The 11,034-nt window shown below is 39.9% G+C and overlaps 1 protein-coding gene across 2 annotated transcripts; it reads left to right on the top strand.

Annotated features, from left to right (window-relative positions):
- Nucleotides 1-945: 945 nt before the first annotated feature.
- On the top strand, nucleotides 946-10,069 carry LOC113037233 (poly(A) polymerase type 3-like). Of its 2 annotated transcripts, none has more exons than XM_026194084.2 (18): nucleotides 946-1,085; nucleotides 1,340-1,501; nucleotides 1,629-1,695; nucleotides 1,800-1,881; nucleotides 2,048-2,157; nucleotides 2,241-2,294; nucleotides 2,422-2,506; nucleotides 2,629-2,718; nucleotides 3,091-3,229; nucleotides 3,337-3,409; nucleotides 3,515-3,635; nucleotides 3,847-3,931; nucleotides 5,541-5,594; nucleotides 5,763-5,882; nucleotides 5,975-6,081; nucleotides 6,156-6,385; nucleotides 6,953-7,050; nucleotides 10,004-10,069. In XM_026194084.2, the coding sequence occupies exons 1-18, from the start codon at nucleotides 1,078-1,080 to the stop codon at nucleotides 10,014-10,016; spliced, it is 1,698 nt and encodes a 565-aa protein (XP_026049869.2). In that variant the 5' UTR covers nucleotides 946-1,077; the 3' UTR covers nucleotides 10,017-10,069. The 2 variants fall into 2 exon arrangements, with proteins under 2 accessions (XP_026049869.2, XP_026049868.2); XM_026194083.2 differs by having other exon boundaries at nucleotides 2,392-2,506.
- The last annotated feature ends 965 nt before the right edge of the window (nucleotides 10,070-11,034 follow it).

The raw sequence follows: 11,034 nt of genomic DNA, 5'->3' as shown, positions 1-11,034 counted from the left end.
AACCTGAAAGGCCTGTTCTACAAAGCAGACCTGGGGTTAATGGTCACCACCTCCTTACCTCATATGTGTGTGTGTGTGTGTGTGTGGGGGGGGGGGGGGGGGGGGGAGCTACAAAAAGTCTGAATAGTGCTTATTAATATATGATGGGGTCTAATTAGGATTTTGTAGGTAAGGAGAAGAAATTTTAAATTTAATTTTGGATTTAACAGGGAGCAAATGGAGAGAAGTCAGTATAGGAGAAATATGTCTTTCTTGTCCCTGTCAGAGCTCTCGCTGTAGTGTTTTGTACTACCGGGAGGCTTTTGGGGCTTTTTAGAGCAACCTTATAATAATGAAGCACACTAACTAACAATTAATTCATTAATTCAGACTTATTACATAAGTTATATGCATAGTTAAACACTTAATGGTATTCAAAGCAACGAGCTTCGTTTGAAATAAAGTAATATTTTTATGTAATACCACAGGTAATAGACAAATATTTTGCTTATATTTAAATATCAAATTCAAACATTTTATATTGATCCTTTATTTGTTTATTTGTTTATTTATTTATTTATTTATTTTTTAACAAAAAAAATTGTTGCAGCCAGGGGTAATAAAATGGATTCTCTTAGGCTGTTTTTATTTATAACAGCCTTCTTTTCCACTCAGTAACGGTTCTGTTATTAGTTAGCTTAGCTAATAACTAATGTTACTCCATAAGCAGCAACCAACCCAGTGAGGTCACTTTCTGTACTGACACAAGAGGGCGCTAAACCTGTTCAAAAAACTTTAGGTTTGTACGCTTATTTCTTAAATCCAGCTTCACGGACAGAGTTAAATTATTACTGTTTATCTATTACAGTGTTTTTTGTGTAAATTACCCTTGATACTTGTCGTGTTTCGTGTGCACTTTAATGCAGCTTTAAAAGCATACATACCTGGGGCTCACGTCACGTGTCACTGTTCTTCTGCGGCTCACCTTCATTGCTGAACATGGAATGTTCAAGGAGCGTGTTATTATTAGCGCTGTTTTGATTTGAGAAAGCAAGCAAGCAAGATATACCTGACTCAACTAAAGAAACAAGTGCAACAATGTTTCTGTAAGTACTTGCGTCCCCCCTTTTTTTTTGCTGCTTTTTCAGCAATTTAGCTAGCTAAAACACATATATCACTGCTATCCGGTCTTTGTTATGGTTACGGATTTGTTATGGGATTAAAAGGAATCATATTTAAAATTTCGAAACAAAATAGTTGGCGCAAGTACATTTTATGCATATTGTTAGTTTTTTCATAATGTTATTTATTTTTAAGGTTTCCCATTAGTACACTAGCTTTTTCCTTTTACTCCAAACAGGGGCCAAGCTCCCACGTGGTCAGACATGCCAAGGACCTATGGGCTCACTGGTCCAATCAGCGAGGATCTACCTGAAGAGGAAAACTTGATCCAGACCAGAAAACTGTTAGACACTATGAAGTCCTACAATGTATATGAAAACAACTTAGAGTTGGAGAACAGGTATTATACATAGTTTTTCCAGCCCTGTTTAATGTTGCATCACCTTGAGAAAGAGTCAGTGCAAGCAGTTGACTGCATAGCACCCCTCACTTCGGAGAAATTTAAAAATGCTCTGTTTCATCTGCAGAGAAAGGGTTGTTAAAAGACTGGAGTCCCTCTTTAGGGATTGGCTCAAAGAAATGTGCATAGAAATGGTAAGAATTTATCTAGCATTTTTTTTAAAAAGAATCTCCAAATCTGAAAAACAAAGAGAGTTGCACAGGGTTGATTTTGATAGGTAATGTCATTTGATTTTTAGAATGTACCTAAAGTGGTTACAGAAAAAGTTGGAGGCAAGATCTTCCCATTTGGCTCGTATCATCTGGGAGTTCACTCAAAGGGTAATTACCCAGACATTATTTAATGTTGTTGTGCAATTAAACATTGCACGTCTTTGTGATTATACGGCATCTTTCAGTGCTAACTTTCTGTAAGAACATGGTGAAAGGACAGTAGTTAGCTCTTTCCCTGGCTTTGCTTTTATCTGAAATAGTGGCATTTTGACAGGTGCTGATATTGATGCTCTGTGTGTTGGACCTGGATTCCTTGAGAGAAAAGCCTTCTTCACCTCCTTCTTTGCAAAGCTGAAAGCTCAGAAGGAGGTCAAAGACATACAGGTCAGTCACATCACTGAGTCACTGTACAAAAGTTGAATGACATTTTGCTATTTTGTGCAAGCTGACGGTATCATTGTCCTCAGGCCATCGAAGAGGCTTACGTCCCGGTCATCACACTGTCCTGGGAAGGGATACAGGTAATTTGTTTAGAGAGCAAATTTTTTAATAATGCAGGATGATTCAGTGTTTTTGTATCTGTCTTAATCATGTTTTTGTGTTTGTCTTACTTAAAAGATTGACTTAGTCTTTGCTCTGCTGCCTCAGAGGAGCGTTCCTGATAACCTTGACCTCCTCAATAACAGCATAGTGAAGAACGTCGTAGATGCACGCTGTGTCAGAAGTTTCAACGGTAAGTGTCAGATTAAAATTTGGTAATTAAATTGCTAATTAGCACCTGACAGATCTTCTTGGCCTCCCCCCTTAAAAAATAAATAAATAAAACAAAATTCTACTTTTATTTCTTGTCTGTAGGCTACAGAGTTACAGAAGAGATTCTCAGGCTGGTACCCAATGTTCTCAACTTTAGGGTTGCTTTGAGAGCCATCAAACTATGGGCCAAACGTGAGTCGAACTTTCAACTTGCAAGATAATTACACATTTATATTCATATTGTTAAGCCATGTTGGCATTTCATTCGAGCACGCGCCTTACATTCTGAAATAAAAAATGTAGACCTTGAGTAGTTTACCTCCTGACACATCTGTTAGTATTTTGACATAGTCTTCTGTCCACAGGCCGAAAAATAAGTCATGATTTATTGTTTAGTGACACAGTGACTAGTACCTGTCCAAGTACCAATTTGAGTATTAGGAATTAGCAGGAGAATTAGGAAGCAGCAGCAATGCAAACTATAAAAGTCTTATCAAATACCTAAAGGGTGCTTTGAGATAATATAGATGCTGAAGTCTAATGTTCTCTGTTGTTTCCCTTCAGAGCGTAACATTTACTCCAACAAGCTGGGCTTCTTGGGCGGTGTATCGTGGGCCATAATGGTAGCCAGGATTTGTCAGGTGTACCCAAATGCTACCGCTTCTACCCTGGTGATAAAATTCTTCAAGATCTTCTCCATGTGGTGAGTTGTCTCACTTTTTCCTCATTTCATTGATGAAAAAAAAAAGTGTCAACACCCAATGCAAACAAGGATCAGCTGCCGTGAAACTCTCATATGTTTTGTCTCAGGGTGTGGCCGATCCCAATCCGCTTGATAGAAGTAGAAAAATGCACCTACAACCTTCCTTTTTGGGATACCAAGGTATGCCCAGCTAAAAAAAAAAATCTGGTGGAGTCACCACCACCAGACGTTTAATAAATGAACATTTTCAAAAAGCACAAGTAAAACATGCTTCTGCATTTCCAGGTCAATCGATGTGACCGCTATCACCTAATGCCCATCATCACCCCAGCGTACCCGCAGCAGAACACCTCAGTCAGTGTTTCTCGGTCCACGTTTGCCATCTTGAATGAGGAGATTCATCGAGGTTAGAGATTATAAGCGCCATAAATACAAGCGTAATTTAACAGTCTTTGAACCTTTCTGTTTGCTCCAATGTGAAGAAACTGTTCACTGAGTTGAGTTGGACTGTTCAGACTGTTTCACTCACAACATCGGGGATGTTCTTCTGTAAGCAAAGCGAGGGGGTTTAATTATACCTGGACTCTAACCACTTCTATTTCCTTCCTCATCCACAGGTCACGCCATCTGCCTGGAAATAGAGCAGAAAAAAGCAAAGTGGTCTGAACTCTTTGAACCAACTGACTTTTTCAAAAAGTACCAGTATGTATTAAGACATGTAAAGATGAAAATCGACATTGCCACACACAGAACACAACTGTCTTCCCCAATTTCCTTATATTTTACCACACATCGATGTTTTGCACTCGTGTCTTCTGATTGTTCATTTGTACTTTGACAAAGAAAAGAGTGTTGTATTTGATGATGTTTGACTTTTTAAATTGTAATATTAATAAATTAAATGAAATTAACAGCTAAGGGCAGCACGGTGGCATGGTGGTTAGCACTGTTGTCGCACAGCAAGAAGGTCCTGAGTTCAATTCCACCATCAGGCCGGGGTCTTTCTGTGTGGAGTTTGCATGTTCTCCCCGTGTCTGCGTGGGTTCTCTCCGGGTACTCCGGCTTCCTCCCACCATCCAAAGATAGGTTAATTGAATAATCCAAATTGCCACTAGGTGTGAATGTGAGTATGAATGGTTGTCTGTCCCTGTGTGTTATCCCTGCGACAGACTGGCGACCTGTCCTGGGTGTAGCCCGCCTTTCGCCCTATGACAGCTGGGATAGGCTCCAGCGCCCCCCACGACCCTGAAAAGGATAAGCGAATGGATGGATGGAAATTAACAGCTATTTACATTTTAGTATCTTTACTGTATATAAAGGGCAAAATAAGAATGTTTTGTGCACACATTGTAATCTTACTCTATGTATTGTGTAAATTTAAAGTGGGTGGTTAAGCCGGGCTGTCTTATGTTATTCTTTTTTGAAAATGTCTGGGATGCCGACTGTACGATGATTGTACAGAAAATGCACTGCTGTTATTCAATTTATATACAGGAAACCTGATTGGTTAAATGTAAAAAGTGGATCAGCTTTTGCCTGATACTGTGATGAATTTACTTTTGTACCTGACTTTACTGAACTGTGGTTGGACAAGTTTGGCTGTTTGCTGTCATGAATTGAAACGCGTTCAGTGAAGTCTGTTTGAGTAATTTGTAGGAAGCGGATGGTCTGTCAGTTTTTGTGGGGATTTTAAATTATTTGTTTGCTTTCTAAACTCTTGGTATGCTGCTTCAGACATACATTTGCATAATGGTGGGTTTGTTGAACAGATTTTGCTGTTTTCTGTCCATGATTCAAATATAAACTGAAACCTGTTGGGGTATTTGTAGTAGTTTCTCATTTATTCATCGCTATATGAGCTGCTGGACGGTTTGAGTCATTTTTGAGCTCCTGATATTCTCTGATTCTTTAATGCTTTCTCTAAACTCTTGTGGAATCTGTAGCTTCTATCATTTCTGCTGCACTTACATCGTCCTGTCTGAATAAATTCACCGTGTGTTCTGATCTTCTGGGTTACTTAATAAAATGGCAAATAAAAGGTTAATGGTGTAATCATCAGCTGTTGCTTTAAAGTGTGGTTTTGCTTGTTTGTTGCAAGGCCTACACCGAGTGCAGTAAAGGGGAAATCATCAGTGCGTCAGTATTCTCTCTGTTATGTGTACAGCGTTGTTACCCACTGTCCTGTTACACTGCCTGACTTGCTTTAAATATTGATTAGACAGTCAATCAGCTTCAAAAACAGGAAGCATGATTAATGTACGATTCCAGCATGTGTGGAGCCTATCGCCATTGTTCTGTCTCATGTTTCAAGGCACTACGCTGTGTTGGAAGCATCTTATACTACAGAAGAGAAGCGTCTCGAATGGTGAGTACATAGCGCAAAGCAAAACTGGAACATCTCATGACTTTGGGTATGAATCCTTCTTATGTGTTCCAGCACTTCTCTTAAAGGCTGAAAACTGTTTAATATTTCATTCCCGACTGCTGTAGCGCTGTCCTCTTTCTGAAAACTCTGTGTTGTTCGCTCTGGCAGGATTGGCCTCGTGGAGTCGAAAATCAGATTACTGGTGTCAGCTTTGGAGAGAAATGAGCCGGTCTCCTTGGCCCATGTTCACCCACACGCCTTTCCTGGGCTCAGAACAGCGAATAAAAAGTAAACACAAGCGATGTTCTGGTTACGTTTAAACCGTGTTTACGAGTAGCGTTGTCTTTGCTAACTCGTGCCTGTTTTTCTGTCTGGTTTAGAGATGGACAGAGCACAATGTGGCTCATTGGACTTGTCTTAAATGGGAAATACTCTGAAAGATGTAAAAAAAATCTAGAGCGCAGCTTCAAAACTTTCACTAATATCAGTAAGTTTTTCTTTTTTTTTAATTAGAAAAAAGTAATTCCTGAAATTATAAAATGTGTTTTTATTTTGTTGCAGTCAACAGCCTGGCCAGGAGCTCTAACATATATGATGAAGGGATGTCCTTATCAGTCGCATGCCTAAGGAGGGAAGACCTCATTTATGAGCCACAGCAGAAAGCTCTCCAAACCTCTGAAACTGAGCCGCCTCGTCTCGTCTCACCTGTCAGCGCTGACAAACAGGGCACGACAAAGAGAAAACTACTCCATAGATCTGAGACACCATCCAAAAAATTCAAAGATGACAAGGTTTGCTCAATCATCCATCCAAATTGCTTGTCTTGGATGTTAGATTGGTTTTCTTTTTTTGTTTTGCTTTCTTAAGTGGTAAAAAAGTCAAAAAAAAATTGGTTTTAAGGTGGATTAGACACTCAGCCATGTCACTTACTAGAATCTGTAGTAGTATTGTACATTACCTTAACCCAGGAGTGTCAAACTGACTTAAGCAAGTTGGCCTGACCGGTGAAACTACATGAAAAACATTTAAAGGTTTTGGTAAATCACTGCTTAGTAAGTTAGTATCCTGTAATTGAGACTATGACGTTTTAATTAATTCAGAGAAAATATTCTTGTACTTTGGTGTGGCGTGGATGGCAGGGGGTGAGGATCTTTATCAATAGGAAAAGCTTTAAAGGTTATGAAAATACTGTTACAAAATACTGGGCCTCATTGGAGTCTTTGAAGGGCTGATACTGGCCCCCGGGCCCTATGTTTGACACCCCTACCTTAACATAAAGACATCAGACTGTTATCAGTTTTCTTAGACTGTCAGGAGATATTAATATGCTGTGAATAAGTCTGTTCCTTGTCTCTCAGAGTCTGCCCGTCGACCAGCCTCACAACGTCCCTTCAGGTGGCCACGTCGCTGGACCTTCTGCATTTGCAAAACCCGCCGTCAGCCTTACAGCCCCCAGGTACAGAAGAACACGAATGAACAGAAACCTCTCCCTAGTTTCCCCCAGTTCATGTCTTCCATGTGCCAAAAATCACATAACATAGCAGCTTTTGTGAGGTTCATGGAAGTCCTGTTGAAAGCGACACTTACAAGATGAATTTCATCTCTTTACCACAAGAGGGCAATGAAGCCTTTCTACTCAACTGCAGTGAAGCAATGTGTGCACAGATCAACTTTTCAGACGCCAGTCAGTGGCTGATAAAGAAAAAAAATGCTGCAGATTAGAGTTATGGGAGCAGCTTTGGATTCAGTTATCTCTGCGAATATTCTTCACTTTGAGGAAGGAAATTAAAGAATCCGAATGCTTGCATTTTTCACTTTAGTGTGTTGATTTGGAGACCAGATAATAGTAGTGAGGTGCTAATTAATACATTGGGGGTGGTGATCTATTATGTTGTGCATTTAAAAATAATTTATCGTTTCTTTTTTCTTTTTTCCTGGAAGCCCTGCTCCCAGAGGAAAGTGTTTTGTCTGTTGACCTCTTCCAGCTCTTTGCTAAGTGGTGCTTTTAAGTCATCTGCTGTCTTTGATTAACTGCAATTAATGACGGGGACAAACAAACATCACTTATTATTGGGCTGTAATATATTTGGATAAAGAGGCTAATAGAACTATGCTTAAGAATTTAGTATTGCCAGAAAAAGAAAAAAGTGGGAAAAAACAAAACAAAAAGAAGCTTTCAATTCCTCATAGGCTTTGGAGTTTCGTACTTTCACTTGCATTGAATAGATTTCCTCTCTCATTTCTACACCAAATGCGACATTTGCGGCGTTCAGCTGATGATATGAAACTGATTCCGAGTGATTGAGGGAGAACAGGGCTTAAAAAGTGTGGCTGACCACTTTGTGACCATTTGAGAGCACAAAGTGTCCGTTGTGTGACAACTTGTAAAATTATCATGTGTGATTTTTTTTTTCTTTTAAAGCTAGCTCAAAAAGGTACTTTTGTTCTTTTTGACATTTAGTCATAATGGATGTTGGAACGTTAATGGTATGATTTGTAATCGCTCAAGTAAAAATTGAACGGGACTAAAAACGGGCCGAGATTTTGATTTTGCAAAAATACCACGAGCTGGCTCTTTTCTCTTTACTGTCTTTTGTTGATATGCAATATGTATCATTTTGGGGGAAGATTTGTGCCAGGCGAGACACTGAGATACTCATCCATAGGGAGCTGTCTCATAACATGGCCTAGTTAAAGGTTTTCTGTTGTTTGCATCCCAATCCGGTCAAAATTTCCCAAGATATGGCTTGTAAGAGTGTGTATGTTGTTGCTAAGGAACAGTTTTTTCTGCACTCTCAGTAGGTGGTCTCTTTATGAATATCATTACATATCCTTATTCAGGGGAGGCAAGGCATGTTTATTCTTTGCTCACCGCGTTTATCACTGTTTTCGTGTTAAAATTTGTGAGGGCTCTGTGTGGCCACTGTTTAGACCTTGATGTATTTCCTAATATCTACAATTGTGATCCAGACTAATCGCTGATGATCTGATATGTTTTTAAATAGGTGTCTGATCTGACTGAAGTTAAAAGCGAGCCTGTTTTTCCCTCACTTGCATTTGTCTGTAATTAATCAAGGACAACATTAGGACTCAATCCAGAGGTGTATCCACGGGAGGTCCAGTTTAAGGTCTGGGGCTCCCCTGTAGTTGTGGCCCTGCTTACTCCTGCCGTGTGCACTCTGTGTGGGGCTGAGGCTCAGGGCACGGCCCCCTGTCTTCCTGCTGGGCCTCCATCTGCTGTGGTGGTGGTTAGGTCCCCGGATTGATGGCAATACAATGATTTTATGACAAGTGTCGCAGTGAGTGACAGAGGGTCTCGTCCTAACCGGGCCTCCCGACGACCACGGCTCCCACATTTGTGGTCGGCTCTTTGCCAAGGCTAATGGGAGGAGTGATCCTCCTGCTGTGGAATGGGACTTGTAGTTTACAGCTGGCTGGTAATTCAGGACAAGGAGTAAATCTCTCCGGCTTCTGTCTCTTCTGGCACCAGCATGTTTTTTTTTCTCAAATAGTAATCTTTGGTAAAAAATAAATAAATAAATAAATCAGCTATTCTTAGAAACTAGCCTTCAGTGCTGATTGGTACATGAGTGTAGTTGCTCTTCTGCCAGAAAGACTAGCCCACTCTTTTGAGAGACTTTTGTTAAGCCTTCTAAACTGGTCTCTGAAGTTCCCCAGTTGACCCAGCAGCACTCCTTTCACACACCTGTCAACACGCTGTTTCTTTCCACTTTGGTGGGTCCAAGTTAAAAAGAAATTGTTTCCTTCATCTCCCACTACTCTCCTCCTTGCCCAAAAAACAGGATGATAAAAGCTAAGAAAGAGTTTCACATCTGAGCAACAGTAACAACGCTACTGTACCTTCAAAGGGGAAGATGCCACATTGTGAGATGACAGGGTATTGATATGAAAGTGTTGTCTCCTTCCTGGGAGAGATCAGAGGAGGCCTGGTAGATGTGTACTGTTATGTTGCTCTGAGTGATCTGACCAGTGTGGTGGAAGAGAAGTGCCATTCACTGTGAAATGTGCCTGTGTCAGTTTTTCCCTGACAGGATCCAGGGTAATACTTCGGAATAGGCATCGGATTCTTTTTCTTTTTTGCTCTCTTTAAAAAAAAAAAAGAAATCTTGGCTTGAGTTTGTTGTTAATCACTTTTTCGGGCTATAAATTACTTTTAATTTCTGGAAACTGACATTTCTGGGGAAGATAACACAGTTGATACCAATAATGAAGATTTTTAATCTGTTACACACATTTTAGTCTTTACTTTGTGTACAAGACAAATCAAACTCCACGAGTTATTTGTTAAATCTTTATGATATCTGTTGTACTTGTGCAGGATTGTTCTGCAGGTGTTGCAGGTGTTACAAGCTTGACCGCTAACTTAGTTCTGCCTGTTTCTCTTACAGGCAGACCACTTAATTGCCACCGGTTGGATTGCTTTCTGCTTGCAAAATAAATACATAAAAATAAAATACTCCATCTCCTTTATTTGCCTGATTTTTGTGTGTGTTAAGCCTATATTGTACTGAAACTATAGTGCTATACACACATGCATCGCTGCATGTAGAAGAAAAAAGCATGTAAGCACATAAATCAGCCCCACAAGCATGCAAGAGCTTCTGCTTTAGAAACTGAAGTGCTGCTTGTGCTAATTAACTGACTGACTTTTGACAGTTACGGGCCGGAAACCAAGGGAGGAACTGGCCTTTTGATGGTCACTCTAACAGCAACGGCACACACACAACCTTCCTGACTGACAGCTCCGGTTAACTGAGTTATGCTGAGTTACAAAGTGGCAGAAAAATGACTTTATATTTGTGTTTGCTCAGTTAACTGAAGCTGTCAGTCAAGAGGTGGGGTTGTGTGCATATTATTTCTTTGAAAGTGATCACTGATAAGAGGGTCAATCCCTCCTTGTCACAGCCCACCCCCACCACCAGGAACTGTCAGATCCACTTTAGCAGCAGTTACCTGTAAAAACATACAAATCCACAAACTCTCGAACACCTGGTTGCTGCTTAATTCCACACCTGCACCTATTGAATTTGTGCACATATACTGGAATGCCTGACACCTCAGCAAACAAACCTAAATAAGCAAAAAATCTTTACACATGGAAAGCTTTCTAGTTTTAAACAATGTAGTTTTTTGGTTTTGTTCTGTGTTGCAGCATTTAAACGGTTACCTTCAGAAGACTTCATGATAGCAAGGATTCAGAAAATACACAAAGTGTAAATGTAATGCCTTTTGGAAGCCCATTAAAGTTTGGACCAAATCCACATTTTCAGCACCAAAGAAAGTAAATTAATGAAGTAATTAATACTTTATTTAAATGTGAACTCCCCAAAGTCTCAATATGCTTTACAAGAAGAAAATGAGCCCATAAAACACACCGATATCAATAACATATATTCTAAATTGATGCTAATCTTTGCTT

Source organism: Astatotilapia calliptera, chromosome 15 (genome assembly GCF_964374335.1).
Source record: "Astatotilapia calliptera chromosome 15, fAstCal68.1, whole genome shotgun sequence".
Taxonomy (NCBI): Eukaryota; Metazoa; Chordata; class Actinopteri; order Cichliformes; family Cichlidae; genus Astatotilapia; species Astatotilapia calliptera.
Note: the sequence above shows the minus strand (reverse complement) of the source record. Positions and strands in the feature narration are given on the sequence as shown.

Coding starts and splice junctions, on each gene's coding strand:
- LOC113037233 (XM_026194083.2), top strand. Junction 2,295..2,391: donor TGTCCTGGGAAGGGATACAG/GTAATTTGTTTA, acceptor CTTACTTAAAAG/ATTGACTTAGTCTTTGCTCT. Junction 2,719..3,090: donor CATCAAACTATGGGCCAAAC/GTGAGTCGAACT, acceptor GTTTCCCTTCAG/AGCGTAACATTTACTCCAAC.